The 15,336-nt window shown below is 38.1% G+C and overlaps 1 protein-coding gene across 8 annotated transcripts in view; it reads left to right on the forward strand.

Annotated features, from left to right (window-relative positions):
• The window catches only part of WDFY3 (WD repeat and FYVE domain containing 3), a 303,349-nt gene that overhangs the window by 265,082 nt on the left and 22,931 nt on the right, over positions 1-15,336 (forward strand). For all 8 annotated transcript variants that reach the window (XM_058433183.1, XM_032146792.2, XM_058433198.1 and 5 more), the window contains 6 exons: positions 2,430-2,547; positions 3,501-3,607; positions 5,119-5,272; positions 10,937-11,028; positions 11,569-11,781; positions 14,674-14,821. In XM_058433183.1, coding sequence (XP_058289166.1) covers positions 2,430-2,547; positions 3,501-3,607; positions 5,119-5,272; positions 10,937-11,028; positions 11,569-11,781; positions 14,674-14,821 — 832 coding nt within the window. The remainder of the gene's footprint in view (positions 1-2,429; positions 2,548-3,500; positions 3,608-5,118; positions 5,273-10,936; positions 11,029-11,568; positions 11,782-14,673; positions 14,822-15,336) is intronic.

Below are 15,336 nucleotides of genomic sequence, written 5' to 3' on the forward strand. Positions count from 1 at the left end.
TTAAGGAGAAAGATAAAGCTTCTATCCTCAGAAAATTTTGGTCTAATGAAAGAATGAAAGGAAATCCACCCTATATGCATGGGTGTACGTTAGTGCATTTGATATGTGAATCTATATATTTGCTTGTATAGTTAATTTGCATACCTAATGCACAATAAATAAATAATAAAAGGAAAAGAAGAGATCAGGAGTAAAGATAGATAAATGAAAATATTTTTTCTTTAAGTCAATCAAGGAAAGTTAGAAAATGTAGATTTTTTTTTAAAGAGACAAGAAGTCCAAAAGAAATGTGGTTGTCTGAGAAGGGAGTGGAGTACTTTGTCAACTCATATTTGAATATGTATCTCACGGGAACATGGCAGGTCCCATTACTGAACCTTCAATTCTCTACCTCATTGTCCTGATGCATTTCTGACCCTCACTGTATATTCCCCATCTCAGGAAACGGCACCATCATCCATGCTGTCTTACAGGCTGGAAATTATACTTTTCCTACTGTCCATGTCTGCTCAGTGGCCAAGGCATGTCTACCTTTGTCTCCATCAGTGTACCTAGTGTCTTGTTTCAGGCCCTCCACATCTTTTATTGGACCATTGCAGCAGTCTCCTAACTGGGCTTAATGCTCTAGTCTCTCCTTCCTTCAGTGTGCCCTCTACACTGCAGCCAGTTTCAGGAACACTAATTGAGTCATCCCCCTGTTTAAAATCATTCAGTGACCAGGTGCTGTGGCTCACACCTGTAACCCCAGAACTTTGGGAGGCCGAGGAGGGCAGATTGCTTGAGTCCAGGAGTTCAAGACCAGCCTGGGCAACATGGCAAACCCCGTCTCTTCAAAAAATTAGCCAGGCATGGTGGCATGCATCTGTAGTCCCAGCTACTTAGGAGGCTGAAATGGGAGGATCACTTGAGCTGGTGAGGTGAGATTGTTGTGAGCTGCGAGTGTGCCACTGTACTCCAGCCTGGGCAACAGAGCAAGAAGCTGTCTCAAAAAAAAATAAAATAATGAAGTAAAAATAAATAAATAATAAAATTATTCAGTGAATCACCATCATAATTTGGGAGAGAGTTGAAAAACCTCACTATAGCAACCTTTTCAGTGTAGCCCCTGTGTATATATTCCTCATGTACTCCCAGAACTGCTATCATGGAGCACCCCAGTTCCCTCTCCTGTAATTTAGTGGCTTTTCACATACAGCCTGACCTGCCCGGTGCCCATCGTGCATTTCTTCTCTCCACCAGCTAACTCAACTGACCAGCTCCACTTCATCCTTCAGGAGGCATTCAAGTACCAGCCCTGTGATAGGGACCCTTCTGTTCTTTTTCTCCTCTGCCTTCTATTCCCACACTGCCCTATAGCTGTATAACATGGTACCTATGTTGGGGTTTTTTTTTTCACCATTTTAATCAGGGAGCTTTCTTTTACAGCATTGTCCTGCTATTCATTTGATCCTACTCAATTGTAGGGTCAAGGTCCTTGAGCACATAATCCATTTTATGTCTCTCTCAACTCTCAGCCCATAGGATGACACCTGGTACTTTGTACATACTTTAACATTTGTTGAATTAACCAGAAAATATAAACAAGGTACTTTACTATAAACTTTGAGATAACAAATATGCTAACTGACTTACATTCATAAATGTAGATCAGTTTCTCCTGCCCAAGATTTTTAAAAATAAAAGTTTGGCAAAATTGGTTATTCATGATGTCCTATAAAAAGGACACAAATATGCCACAGGCACATATTTCAAATTTCCACTTTTAAAATCCTCAGGGAGTAAATTTTAGTTTCCTTTTAAATATATGAATTAGGTCAACTCATCAACTTTTAAAGTAATCTCTGGTAAACTAGAAGAACCCATCTCATTGGGAAGTTACTTGATCTGGTGTGATGTTATCTTTTAGAGGTGAAAGAATTACTGAGTGTTCTAGTTTATATCACTTCCAGATCACCTCTGAGAAGAAAATGCTCAGAAGTAACGTTGGAGGGAGACAGGGTGGGGGTGGAGGGAGGGAGGACACAAGGAAGATCTGATCCTCCAATTATGTGAGTGATGAGGTTATCGATGAATTGGAGCTATTGTGTCCACAGTCTCCTGCTGGGTCCTTGCTAAGACTTGGAAGCATTTTCCCTCTTAATCCTCATCCCCTAAACCTGGATCCTGATTCGCTTCCTCTGTGAAACATGTAATTTCCAAAGCACTTGTCTTCCAACTGAGTTGGTTAACAAACTCCCATGTGCCTGTCTATAAAGTGTGTATAAACAGTACGTACATAGCATTATTTTGGAGTCCAGTTATTACCAGTTTGACCCCACAGATACTAGTGCGTTTATAAATCATCATCGTCCACTACAGCCACTGTATCTACATTAGTGAGGCTAGATAGTGTATAGTAACTTGGAATTGAGTTACATTTTGTATTTTAGGAGGTGGATCTTACTAATCCCAAGACGTTTAGAAACCTGGCTAAGCCAATGGGAGCACAAACAGATGAACGATTAGCTCAGTATAAGAAGCGGTATAAAGACTGGGAGGATCCTAATGGTAAGGAACTTTTTCTGTCATTGGACTTTGTACCCAAGTTTCAAAAGTAAGTCATTATGTAGCAGTCTGACATTCTTACGTCCTCCTTCAAATTGCTTATATATCATATCTATATATATTATATGTCCACACATATATGCAGATTATTATAGCAGAGGAATCAGGTTTGCCTGCCAACTTATGGCCATGCTTAGAAGGCATTTTAAATAGTTTATCAGAGTATTGGTGGAAAACTAAGTATTCCTGCTTTGCATAGGGCAGAAATTTCCCATCATAATCTGCCTCTGTCTCTAATCATGTTTAGTTCAGGAACCATACTTTAATTTATTGTCCCTCCTTAATTTTATTGAGGCAATTTTTGGAACCCTTTTGCATTTAAAAAAAATTACTATACTCTAAAACTTTATAGTTTACTTGTTATTTATTATGTTTAATGTTTATTGTGTTTCTCCCTCAAAAAGGCAAAACAAACAAAGGAGAAAGAAAGCCTAAGCTTGTAGTCCTATGTGAGCTCTTCCCCGCCCCCCCACTCCGCCAAGGAGAATATGTAGTAAAAATACATAAAAGTGCTTAATATTCATAAACAATGATTTAGAGAAATATATAATTGCAAAGCCAGAACCTAATAAAAACTATAAGTCAATATCCTGCTTTAGTGGAAGATGGTCTACTATTAAGGGTTAACTATTATAGTAAGCCTCAAAACATGAAATTGGTAGACATACTAAGTTTGTGGGAATAGGCCATTGAATTATACTTAATCTGGACTACTTACTGTCAAATGTAGAAGAGAGGGATAGTGGTGTCATGAAGTTTTCCTGCTGCAAATGCCAGTACTAATTGCATTTAGTGTCACAGTTATCACATAGGCTAGCATTTTCAAATGTAAATACCAGTTTTATTTTTCATATTTCTTCTTTTGATTTCAATTGTGCTTTAATTTTCTTAAACAGGAGAAACTCCTGCATACCACTATGGGACCCACTATTCATCTGCAATGATTGTGGCCTCATACCTTGTAAGGATGGAGCCTTTCACACAGATATTCTTAAGGCTACAGGTAAAGCTTTAAATTTGGGGTTTTTCTATTTTATACAAGCCTACTTCTATCTAAAATGTCACCTTTTAAAACATTATCTTCTATTATAAGAAGCTCTGAGAAATTTTAGTGACAAAGTAGTTACATAACTAAAGTAGAATTTTGCTGGACCAAAATTGATTAATGAACTAGAATTCGCTTAGAACAAGTAAGTGCCAGCATCCTTTAATCAAATACATAAGTAGCATACATTTTTCAACCAGCCCTAACTGGTTGAATTAAACAATTTTTATTTTATAAAAACATGATATATTCCAGCTCATTCTCTGTTTCCTCGATTATAATTGCTTTTCTGTACATTCTCATTCATTTATTCAGCAAATCTTTAATAAATACCTACTGTGTGCCAGGCACTGTTCCAGGTACTTGGGAAGACTTCAGTTAATAAAGAGAAAAGGCTTACCTGTGCAGTTTATGTATTTCAGTTGAAGGAGACAGCCAAACATCAAAAATAAGAAAGTTGTAAGGTGTTTTAGAATGTGATAAAAGCTATCAGAAAGATATAGGTCCGGAAAGGGGGATGGGAAGTGGGGAGAACAGGAGGTTGGGCAAGGTGGGATGCAGTTTTAAGTAGAGTGGTCAGAGTAGGTCTCCTGTGAAAAAAAGTCTAAAGGAGGTAAGGGTGTTGCTTCTGCAGACATCTGGAGATATGTGTTCCAGGCAGAGGGAAGAGCTTGTGCAAGGGCTCTAAGGCAGTCTTGTACCTGACATGTTCGAGGAGCAGCCCGGGGGCCAGTGTGTCCAGAATAGAGTAAGTAAGGAGGAAAGTTAGTTGTAGGGGAAGAGGTCAACAAGGAAACAGGCTAGATTGTATGGCAGACGTTAGCAGCCATGGCATGGACTTTGGCATTTTCCCACAGTGAGCATCATAAGACAGGTACACCATGTTAATTTTAAAACACAGCAGCATAGGGGGCTTGACTGTAGAAGATGGGTAGTGTACCTATGAGGCTGCGTAGTCAAAAATATCCCTTTTCTATTTTAATTTGCTTTATCAGTCTGTAACTGATCACCTTTTCTAATTCTCCATTTAATTCTCATTAGTATGAGAACTTGCATATCATGTTAATTTATAAAATTAGCCAAACATAATTTGAATGTTTCCAACTGTAGATGATTTACATTAGAATCTTTTCCTGTGATGGCATCATCAAACTATGGAAGAACTCATATTTCTTACAGCCTTGTCGTCTCTTTAAAATCTACTGTTTTTTGGATGACTTTTTAAAATCTTTACATTTGGATTTCAGTTTGATTATAAAACAAATGCAGAGAGAACCGTCTGTAAGGATTACCCCAAAGAGAATTAGATGTTTTATGTTTATTAAAAATTTGTGTGTATTTAATGTAGGATAATGGGAAATTGAAACGTCACCAACTATAGTTGGAGTTTTCAAGCTCTTGAACTTGACAGAAGCTGTAAGGTGGGAACGGTTCTCTAATAGAGAGGTGTCTTCTCATTCTGCCCACAGGGTGGCCACTTTGACCTGGCTGACCGGATGTTTCACAGTGTGCGCGAGGCCTGGTATTCAGCGTCAAAGCACAACATGGCAGATGTCAAAGAACTTATCCCAGAGTTCTTTTATTTACCTGAATTCCTGTTCAATTCCAACAACTTTGATCTAGGTACGTAGAGCTATGGCACTATCTTAGGAATGTTAGCCAGGAAAAGTCCAATAGAAATAAGTCACTTCTCTGAAGATTGTCTGCAGCACACATTAACAAGAAAAAAATTCGTTATAGTTTCTTGCAGTCATTTGCTGTAATTGGGTGTGGTTACATGTGATTTTTGTGGTTACAAAAATTAGCCGGAGGTGGTGGTGGGCGGCACCTGTAATCCCAGCTACTCAGGAGGCTGAGGCAGGAAAATTGCTTGAACCTGGGAGGTGGAGGTTGCAGTGAGCCGAGATCGTGAACTGCATTCCAGCCTGGGCAACAGAGCGAGACTCCGTCTCTAAATAAATAAATATTGAGACAGATTACTCCCAACATTTAGAATTTTGTTGTTTTGATGAAAACAAAGGTGAAGTGAAAATTTATTTGAAAAGTATTACTATTGAAACCCATTAATAGCTAAGAGTGGTATATCCAAATTTTCCACGTATTGTTTTAATCTCGTTTATTGCCTAATACATTCTTGGTTTATATGCTAATGTGTTTTAAAATTAGAACTTCAGAATAACTTTAAGTAAATCCCTTTTCTTTATCCTCTAAGGGCTCTATTTTCTAGAAAAACAGGACCAAATCAGCATTTATAAAAACAAGAAAAACTCGAACAGTGCTGTTTTTATATTATCTGGCTGTTAGAGGAAGTGGATTTGACTTTGGTTACAGTTTCTTGGAACACAGTTTGCTGATCTATGCTTTTGAGTATTCTTTCAAAGCATATCAAAATTTCATTGTTTCCATGTTAGAATATTCCTGCCAGATATTTGTTGTTTTATATTTTTTTCATTCCTTGTATTTTCCACTGTTTTATAAGAGTTAGCACATAAATTATAACTGTACTACCTCCAAATTCTCATGAACAGAAAATACAGGGGAAGTGTTTGTATCCTATACATATGAAAGATATTTCTATTTGAAGTTTTCTAAAGATAATTTTTATGTATTTAATTGTCCATCAGCAATTCTGCCTTTGTGAAATGGGATCTAATGGGAAAGATAACAAGGCTGTCTCCAGAGCCCCAGGAAAAGTCTGAAATTGATTTTCATTACCTCTAATTATGCCTAGAGCTCACCCTTGAGCAGCTAAAGACACAACTTTAGGACCTAGAATTAGAGAAAGTGATGGGTTTTCCCAAAAGAATAGAATAGTCAACAAGAACAATCAACAAATACCTGCTATAGCCTTTGACTGTGAATGCACATTAGCATTTACTTTTATTGGGACAGAGTCTTTCTCTGTTGCCCAAGCTGGAGTGCAGTGGCATGATCTCTGTTCATCACAACCTCCGCCTTACAGGTTCAAGCAATTCTCGTGTTCATCACAACCTCCGCCTTACAGGTTCAAGCAATTCTCGTGCCTCAGCCTCCCAAGTAGCTGGGATTACATGCGCCACCACACCTGGCTAATTCTTTTTCATATTTTTAGTAGAGACAGGGTTTCCCCATGTTGCCCAGGCTGGTCTGGAACTCCTGACCTCAAGTGATCTGCCCGCCTCATCCTCCCAAAGTGCAGTGGTTACAGGCGTGAGCCACCACGCACAGCCACCTTAGTGTTTTCTTATGTTCACTTATAATTCAACTTTGGAGAATGTTGCCTTCTTCCCCAGGGATACCACTGTCCAAGAGACAAATATGGAGAGGTGCAGAAAGAAGGAGATAGCTCATGATCTTCCAGAAACATCTATCAGTTATGATAATCCATGTTGCAAAGGTGTTCCAGACCGACCACTTACAAACCCAACTAACCAATCTACTTTTAAAATAAGTAAATAAAAGAGGAGGATGTATCTTTGTCATGTTCACCCTCATAACAAATTATCTTCCCTCCTTGAAATAGCATACTTTCAAACACAGTGGTTGGGCCGGGCATGGTGGCTCACACCTGTAATCCCAACACTTTGGGAGGCCAAGGCAGGTGGATCACTTGAGCTCAGGTGTTCAAGACCAACCTGGGCAACATGGCAAAACCTCATCTCTACAAAAAATACAAAAATTAGCTGGGCGTGGTGATGTGCACCTGTAGTCCCAGCTACTCAGGAGGCTGAGGTGGGAGGATCACTTTACCCCAGGAGGTTGAGGCTGCAGTGAGCATGTTCGTGCCACTGCACTCCAACCTGGGTGATAAAGTGACACCCTGTCTCCAAAACAAAACAAGACAAAATGCTGTTTGGATATTAAAACCTAAAATCCTACGACTCTTATAAAAAAACATAGGGGTAAATCTTCATGATCTTGAATTTGGCAGTGTATTCTTAAATATGATATCAAAAGTACAAGCAACAACAACAAAAGATAAATTGGATTTAATCAAAATTAGAAGTTTCTGCATCCAAGAATGTTACCAAGAAAATGAAAAGATGCCTATAGAATGGAAGAAAATATTTGCAAATAATATATCTAATAAAGATCTAGTATCCAGAATATAAACAACTCTTATAACTCAACAACAAAAAGACAAACAACCCAGTTGGAAAATGGGCAAAGGGCTTGAATAGACAATTTCCCAAATAAGTTATACAAATGGCCAGTAAACTCATGAAAAGATGCTGAACATCATTAATCATTGGGGGAATGCAAATCAAAACCACAATGAGATACCACTTCATATTTACAAGGATGACCATAATGGGGTGGGGAGAACTGAAAAATAACAAGGGCTGGCAAAGGTATAGAAAAATTAGAACCCTCACACATTGCTGGTGGGAGCATAAAATGGTTCAGCCACTGTGGGAAGTAGTTTGGCAGTTCCTCAAAAAGTTAAACAGAATTACCATATGACCCAGCAGTTCCACTCCTTGGTGTATAGAATTGAAAACGCAACTCAAGTAAGTATGTGTGTGAGCATGTTCATAGTAGCATTATTCACAATAACCGAATGGCAGAAACAGCCCAGATGTCTATCAAGTGATGAGTGGATAAACCAGTTGTACCATATACATACAATGAAATATTATTCGTCCATGAAAGTGAATGAGGCACTAATAAATACTACAATGTGATTGAACCTCAAAAACATTATGCAAAGTGAAAGAAGCCAGACAAAAACAGTCACATGTTGTACATTTCCATTTATAGGAAATACTCAGAATAGGTAAGTCCGCAGAGAAAGGACACAGATTGGTGTTCTGGGGCTGGGGTGAAAGTAGTATGGGCAGCTACTGATTAACAGGTACAAGATTACTTTGGGGGTGATAAAAATGCTTTGGGACTAGATAGAAATCGTGGTTGCATAACATTGTGTCTGAACTAAATGCCACTGAATTGTTCCCTTTAAATGGCTGACTTTATGTGAATTTCACCCCAATAGAAAAAAAAAAAAAAACAGTTTGCCTCTTCACACAGAAAAGATAGTAAATGGTGTAAAAGAAAACACACTTGGGGCTGGTCGCAGTGGCTCACGCCTGTAATCCAAGGACTTTGGGAAGCTGAGGTGGGCAGATTGCTTGAGGCCAAGAGTTCGAGACCAGCCTGGTAACATGGTGAAAACTCATCTCTACTAAAAATACAAAAATTAGCTGGGCGTCGTGGTGTGTGCCTGTAATCCCAGCTCCTCAGAAGGCTGAAGCACAAGACTCACCCGGGAGGCAGAGGTTGCAGTGAGCCAAGATCACGCCACTGCACTCCAGCCTGGGCAACAGAGTAAGACTCTGTCTCAAAAGAAAAAAAGAAAGAAAGAAAAAGCACTTGGATTTTTTTTTTCCCCTTGCTGTGAGATAAGTAATATTCACCCTGGGGTCTTCTTGTCCATACATCCTTGGATACACATGGAGGAGAGCTTCAGAATAGCAAAATTAAGGGTGGGGCACTGGCTCTTGCCTATAATTCAAGCACTTTGGGAGGCCAAGGTAGGAGCATCACTTGAGTCCAGGAGTTCAAGATTAGCCTGAGCAACAGAGCAAAACCTCGTCCCTTCAAAATAAAATAATTAGCCAGGCATGGTGGCACGTGCCTGTACGTGGGAGGCTGAGGTGGGAGGATCTCTTAAGGCCAGGAGCTCAAGGCTGAAGTGAGCCATGATTATACCACTGCACTGCAGCCTGGACAGCAGAGCAAGACCCTGTCTAAAAAAAAAAAAAATATATATATATATATATATAGAATTAGACAAAGGCTTTCCTACAGACTATGTTACCTTTATATGTCATTTTAAAATTGCATATAGTGTTCATAAAATAAAATTCTATCAAATAAGTATTCAAGGATTATAGCAAAATTTTGAAAAGTAATTTCTATCTCAAGTAGCCTTTTTACCTGCTTATTATTACCAAAAAATTAGGCCTAGTGGGCATTTCAGGGGGATTCAACACAGAGCGTGTAGTGTGTGTGGTTGAGGAGGAAGGGTTGTAATAACTTGATTTATTTCTGTCTTAAATCATATGGTAACCTTTCCAACCAAGTCAAGACATTCCTTTAAACAATATTTTACCACTCACTTAATATCACCTTGTAAATAAACCATCAACTATTTGTACCACTCACTTAATATTTGTACCACTCACTTAACATTTGTACCACTCACTTAATATCACATTGTAAATAAACCATCAACTAGCAATGATAAAGGCAAGATTGTATCTAAGGGAAATATTTTATTCGCTTTCACTTGGAATTGGCTTTGTGTTCTGAAATTTGAACAACTGCATTTCTGTATGAAAATTTCCAGTACAAGTATTTATCTAACCAACTGCTATTAAACTAGTGAGTCAACATTGTTGTTTGTAGAGTCGTTTTTACAATGATAATCTGATTTGTATCAATAAAAACTCTGTAAGCTAAAGTGACTTTTTTGGTATATTTCAAAAAAAGAAGAAAAACACCCTTTTCGCTTAGATGCAGCCAAATTTAATATATTTTGATGTGGATAGATTTCATAGTGAATGGTTTCTTTTATATTTTAGAAATTATCTTGGCTATCACTTAAAATAAGTTTATATGGAATAAATATTATTTATGTGCTTTATCACAACATGTTATTTTTTGTTTTTGACAGGTAGCCCTATACTTTTTCCAAATATTTTTTCTGTTAAATGATGCAATAACAGCAAAAAGTTATGTCATTTCAGATTTTGCTTTTTAAATGAGAATGCTTACTGCAAAATACATGCCAGTTCTACAGAGCTCTTTTGAGAACCTAAGAGTCAGCGATATGAGAAACCTCTTGTATTACAGATATCTACAGGAGACTGTGTCCAGGAGATTCAAGACAGTAACCCTGCAAAATGTTTTGCTGAAAAGGAGTCCTGCAGTCAATTAAATTTCAGACATTTTGTGTTTGATATCCCTCTTAGAGAAGGGCAGTGCATGTTAGCATATGAAACCTCTGAGGAGTCCTGCCCTCAAGACTGCAGAAAGAAGCATGTTTCACTTTGTATAACTCAGCATTTCCTGAAGACGTTGGCAGTGAGGGCCTCAGTTTTGCTGACTTAGTAACTCTTTCTGCTGGAGTGATCTGAGGAGCAGTCTTGAGGGATGTTAGAGTTGATAATCTCTGAAGTCCTTTCTGGTGTACAATTTTAGCATTCTGGTAATGAATCTAACCCACCATTTCTCTGTCAGATTAATATAAAGTTACCATTTATCCCATTCTTTCTTTTTTTTATTTTAATGTATCCAATTGCATAGGCTGTAAACAAAATGGCACCAAGCTTGGAGATGTTATCCTTCCACCCTGGGCAAAAGGGGACCCACGAGAATTCATCAGAGTCCATCGTGAGGTAATGGAAGTACACTTTACAATTGAAGTTGAATTTCATTTGGTCATTGAACATAATACAAGGACAGGGCCTCTAGCAGAGTATCACCTGTTTGTTACTAATACAGCCAGGCCCCCTTATCTACAGGGGACACATCCCAAGAACGCCAGTGGATGCTTGAAACCAGGAATAGTACCAAACTCTATATAACTATGTATTTTCCTATACATATATAGCTCTGATAAAGGTTAATTTATATATTAGGCATAGTAAGAGATTAAGAATAATAATAAAATAGAACAATCATAACAACCTACTAAGAGCTATGTGAGTGTCATCTCTGTCTCTCACTCTCATAAATATAATAATATTTTCAAACCATGGTTTACTGCAGGTAACTGAAACCTCAGAAAGTGAAACCACAAATAAGAGGGGACTACTATGTTGTTTTTATGATTTTTAGTTATTTTAGTTCCTATTAACCACTTAACCAAGGTTTTTCTAGTCTCTGAGCAAGTAATAGAAGTCAGCCAGTGACTAAACCTGTGTTTGAAATTACAGGCTTTGGAGTGTGATTACGTGAGTGCCCATCTACATGAGTGGATTGACTTAATCTTCGGTTATAAACAGCAAGGCCCTGCTGCAGTAGAAGCTGTAAATGTCTTCCATCATCTATTTTATGAGGGTCAAGTGGATATCTACAACATCAATGACCCACTAAAGGAGACAGCCACAATTGGGTTCATTAACAACTTCGGTCAGATCCCTAAACAGGTATGGGTGTTCTTTTCTTATCATTGATATACTCTGTTTCATTTTGTAACATTTCTCTAGATTGTAGATGACCACAAAATAATTAAGTTTAGATTAACTTAATAAAGAGCCATAAATATCACCTAGTATTTCAATAGATTCGTAGATTGTTGCTTTTTTCTCACTCTCACAGTCCAGATAAATAAAAATTTTTGTTTAAAGAGAATTATCCCTTACAGACTAATGCAGGGTGTGCTTTTCTTAAACCTCCATAAGACGTAACAGGAGGGGCCTTATAGGCCACATACACAGAGACAAGGTTTTGTCTGGAGGCCAGTGGGAAACCAGTGCTGAATTTAGGCAGAGAAATGACATGGTCATATTTAAACTTTAGAAGTTCATTCTGGCCTCAGTCAGAATAAACTACTCTATGTGTGCCTCTCTCTCTCTCTTTCTCTCTCTCTCTGTATGTGTGTGTCTGACACACACACACACACACACTGGGGACCCAAATGGGGAGCGGAAGACCACTAAGAAAGCTATTGTAGTAGTTCAGGGAACAGATATGATGGATTGGGTTAGATTGTTGACATAGGCATAGTAAGTGCTGTGCTGTGAGAGCACGTGCCATAGGAATGCCTAGGACATGCAATAGCTGCTCTCACCACCTTCTGGAACTTGGAGAGGAAGACCAAGATCTAAGCCTCTCAGCACCCAGATACTGTAGGCCTGTTTCATGTTCAGCGATGAGCAAACCTCCATGAAGAGACCTCATCCCTTCTCTCATCCCCATTGTCCGAGGTGTGGCAGGAGGACTGGGTGCACCAGTAGTAACTGCAGCACTTCTCCACAGTGTGGAGAAGGCACACTTTGACGAGCTGGTCAGACCACCCACCTTTACTAAGTACCAGTGGCTCATACTTTGGTCCTGGCTACCTTCTCTGTTCCTGCTTTAGATGTGTCTACGGACTCCCTTTTTGTAGGTTAACTTGAGGTTTCCAGGGTTGACACTTGAGAACACACAAAACAATGGCTCATCTCTTTATATAGAAAAGCCAAGATAGATAGCAGGACATGCTGTAAATGTACCATTCACAATGCAGACTGATCCCCTAACAATCTGATCCCCTAATAAAAGAAACATGTTTACTTTTATTTTTATTTATTTTTATTTTATAGAGATAGAGTCTGACTGTGTTGCCCAGGCTGATCTCGAACTCCTATACTCAAACAGTCCTCACACCTCAGCTACCAAAGTGCTGGGATTACAGGCATGAGCTATGGCGCCTGGCCATGTTTACTTTTAAAGCAAAATGCTTGCTGATAAACTATTCACAGTTGAAGAATATTAGCTATACCTTTATTTAGTTAACTTTTTTCTTTTTGCTGAGAGTTACAAGGGCTGGAGCCACCTTTCATACCCTAGGGGAAATACATATTCTGAACATAAAAATCAAGACACTTGCACTGTTGTAGGATTTTTGTGCTACTTTGAAGTAGAAGAGGCCAGAAGTCTGGGAAGTATCGTTTGGATGCCAACATATTTCTGGGACATACATTGAGTAATAGGGGGTACTTTCAAGTGAAGCCATCCTCAAAAATGTAGGTTTTATGGTCATCATCTCCATACATCATTATATACCCGCAGCCTGGTGCAGTGCTCTGTCCTTAGGTCCTCACGTAAAAGTGCTTCAGTAAATGCACATTCATGAATGTGCTTTAAAACTATGTATCTTTATAGAAGCCTGATCTTACAGTCCTTTATGTAGATAAGATAGGAATAAAACATTTAAAGGTTTGAGAGTCTGGAATGTGTATCTTCCTCTTCACAAAGAATTTTTTCTGTTGTTTTCTCTTGGAAACTGCAAATATCTAATTTACAAAGTGTGATGGTGTTGTATTCATCTTAAATCTCATTTCATTTAAAGTTTTTCAGATCTCCTCCTCAAATACTAGTTTTCCAACAGAAACTACTCTATGCCTGTCTCAAAGATTTACAATAATTGAAAAATAGTAATGTTAAATGTCCTTTTTTTTTTTTTTTTTTTTCGAGACGGAGTCTCGCTTTGTTGCCCCAGGCTGGAGTGAAGTGGCACAATCTCGGCTCACTGCAACCTTCGCCTCCTGGGTTCAAGCCATTCTCCTGCCTCAGCCTCCCAAGTAGCTGGAACTACAGGCGTGTACCACCACCCCCAGCTAATTTTTGTATTTTTAGTAGAGACAGGTTTTGCCATATTGGCCAGGCTGGTCTCGAATTCCTGACCTCATGATCCGCCTGCCTCGGTCTCTCAAAGTGCTGGGATTACAGGCATGAGCCACCTCACCCAGCCATTAATATTTTTAATCCTGTAGAAATACTGAATGACGATGTAGCACATTTTTATTTTCTTTTTTCCCTTTACAACATTGCAAAGCACAAAGATGATGATAATATTCACACTTTCAGCAAATCAGTAGCACCTTTTTAGGACACCAAAATGATGTTTCTAAATCACATAAAGGCCACATTGAAACCAGAAATAATCCAGCTAGATAGAATGTCTGCCTGCCTTCAATGGCACAGAATGGTATTAGGCTACTAAGAGTTAACTTCTGAATATCATTGGAAAATAATTGTCAATCAACTGTAGATTAACTTTCTTTGAGAAAGTTATTGTGAATTCAGCTTAGCATAGAACAAGACAATAGCCCATGCTTTAGTATCATAGTCCTGTCCCTGCTTATTCAGGTGTGAGTTCTCTGGCCACCTTCATAGCCTCTTTGAATCTCTTTCCTCAGGTGTAAAATGAGGATAATATAGTACTTAATGGTTCTCATGAACCTTAATTGAAATACGAACACAATGCCTGGCATATAAAAGGGCTTGTAAGTGTTATCTTTCCTTATAAAGTGAGTCATCTTCTTTCATACCAGTTATTTAAAAAACCTCATCCACCAAAGCGAGTGAGAAGTCGACTCAATGGAGACAATGCAGGAATCTCTGTCCTACCAGGATCTACAAGTGACAAGATCTTTTTTCATCATCTAGACAACTTGAGGCCTTCTCTAACACCTGTAAAAGGTAAAATAATGAGAAATAAACTTTTGATTTATGATTTAATGGGATTATTTAATAATCCCAGTTTAACAATAACAGATTTGCTTTTGACAATAGCATAATTTGTTTAATAAGTGCCATACATTTTGTGTTAAATTACTAAATACCTACTAGTATTTATATTTTCTCTTTTTGCTTTTGTTTCTCTGTTTTCTTTTTTTGGCTTGTTGGACTTCGTATCAAAGAACCAAACAGGCTTCTCTCTCCTCTTTAAGAAAATCTTGTAAATACAACTTTTATAGATAAAAAAAAATTTGTCTTCATAATTTCATTCTCATTTAAATATATTCTGCCTATCCGATATATTAGTAAAAGAACATATTTTTAGTGTACCAATGAAAAGACATCTGTCTTTTATCTAATGGTATAATGGGATATCTAAAAATATTTTTTCAAATAGGTTTTTTCCCCTTAGAATGAAAAAAAAAAAAGTTCTGCAAAATCTTGAAGTTGTCGCTTAAAAATATCCAAGAATTGGA

Source organism: Hylobates moloch, unplaced genomic scaffold, assembly GCF_009828535.3.
Source record: "Hylobates moloch isolate HMO894 unplaced genomic scaffold, HMol_V3 SCAFFOLD_2, whole genome shotgun sequence".
Classification (NCBI taxonomy): domain Eukaryota; kingdom Metazoa; phylum Chordata; class Mammalia; order Primates; family Hylobatidae; genus Hylobates; species Hylobates moloch.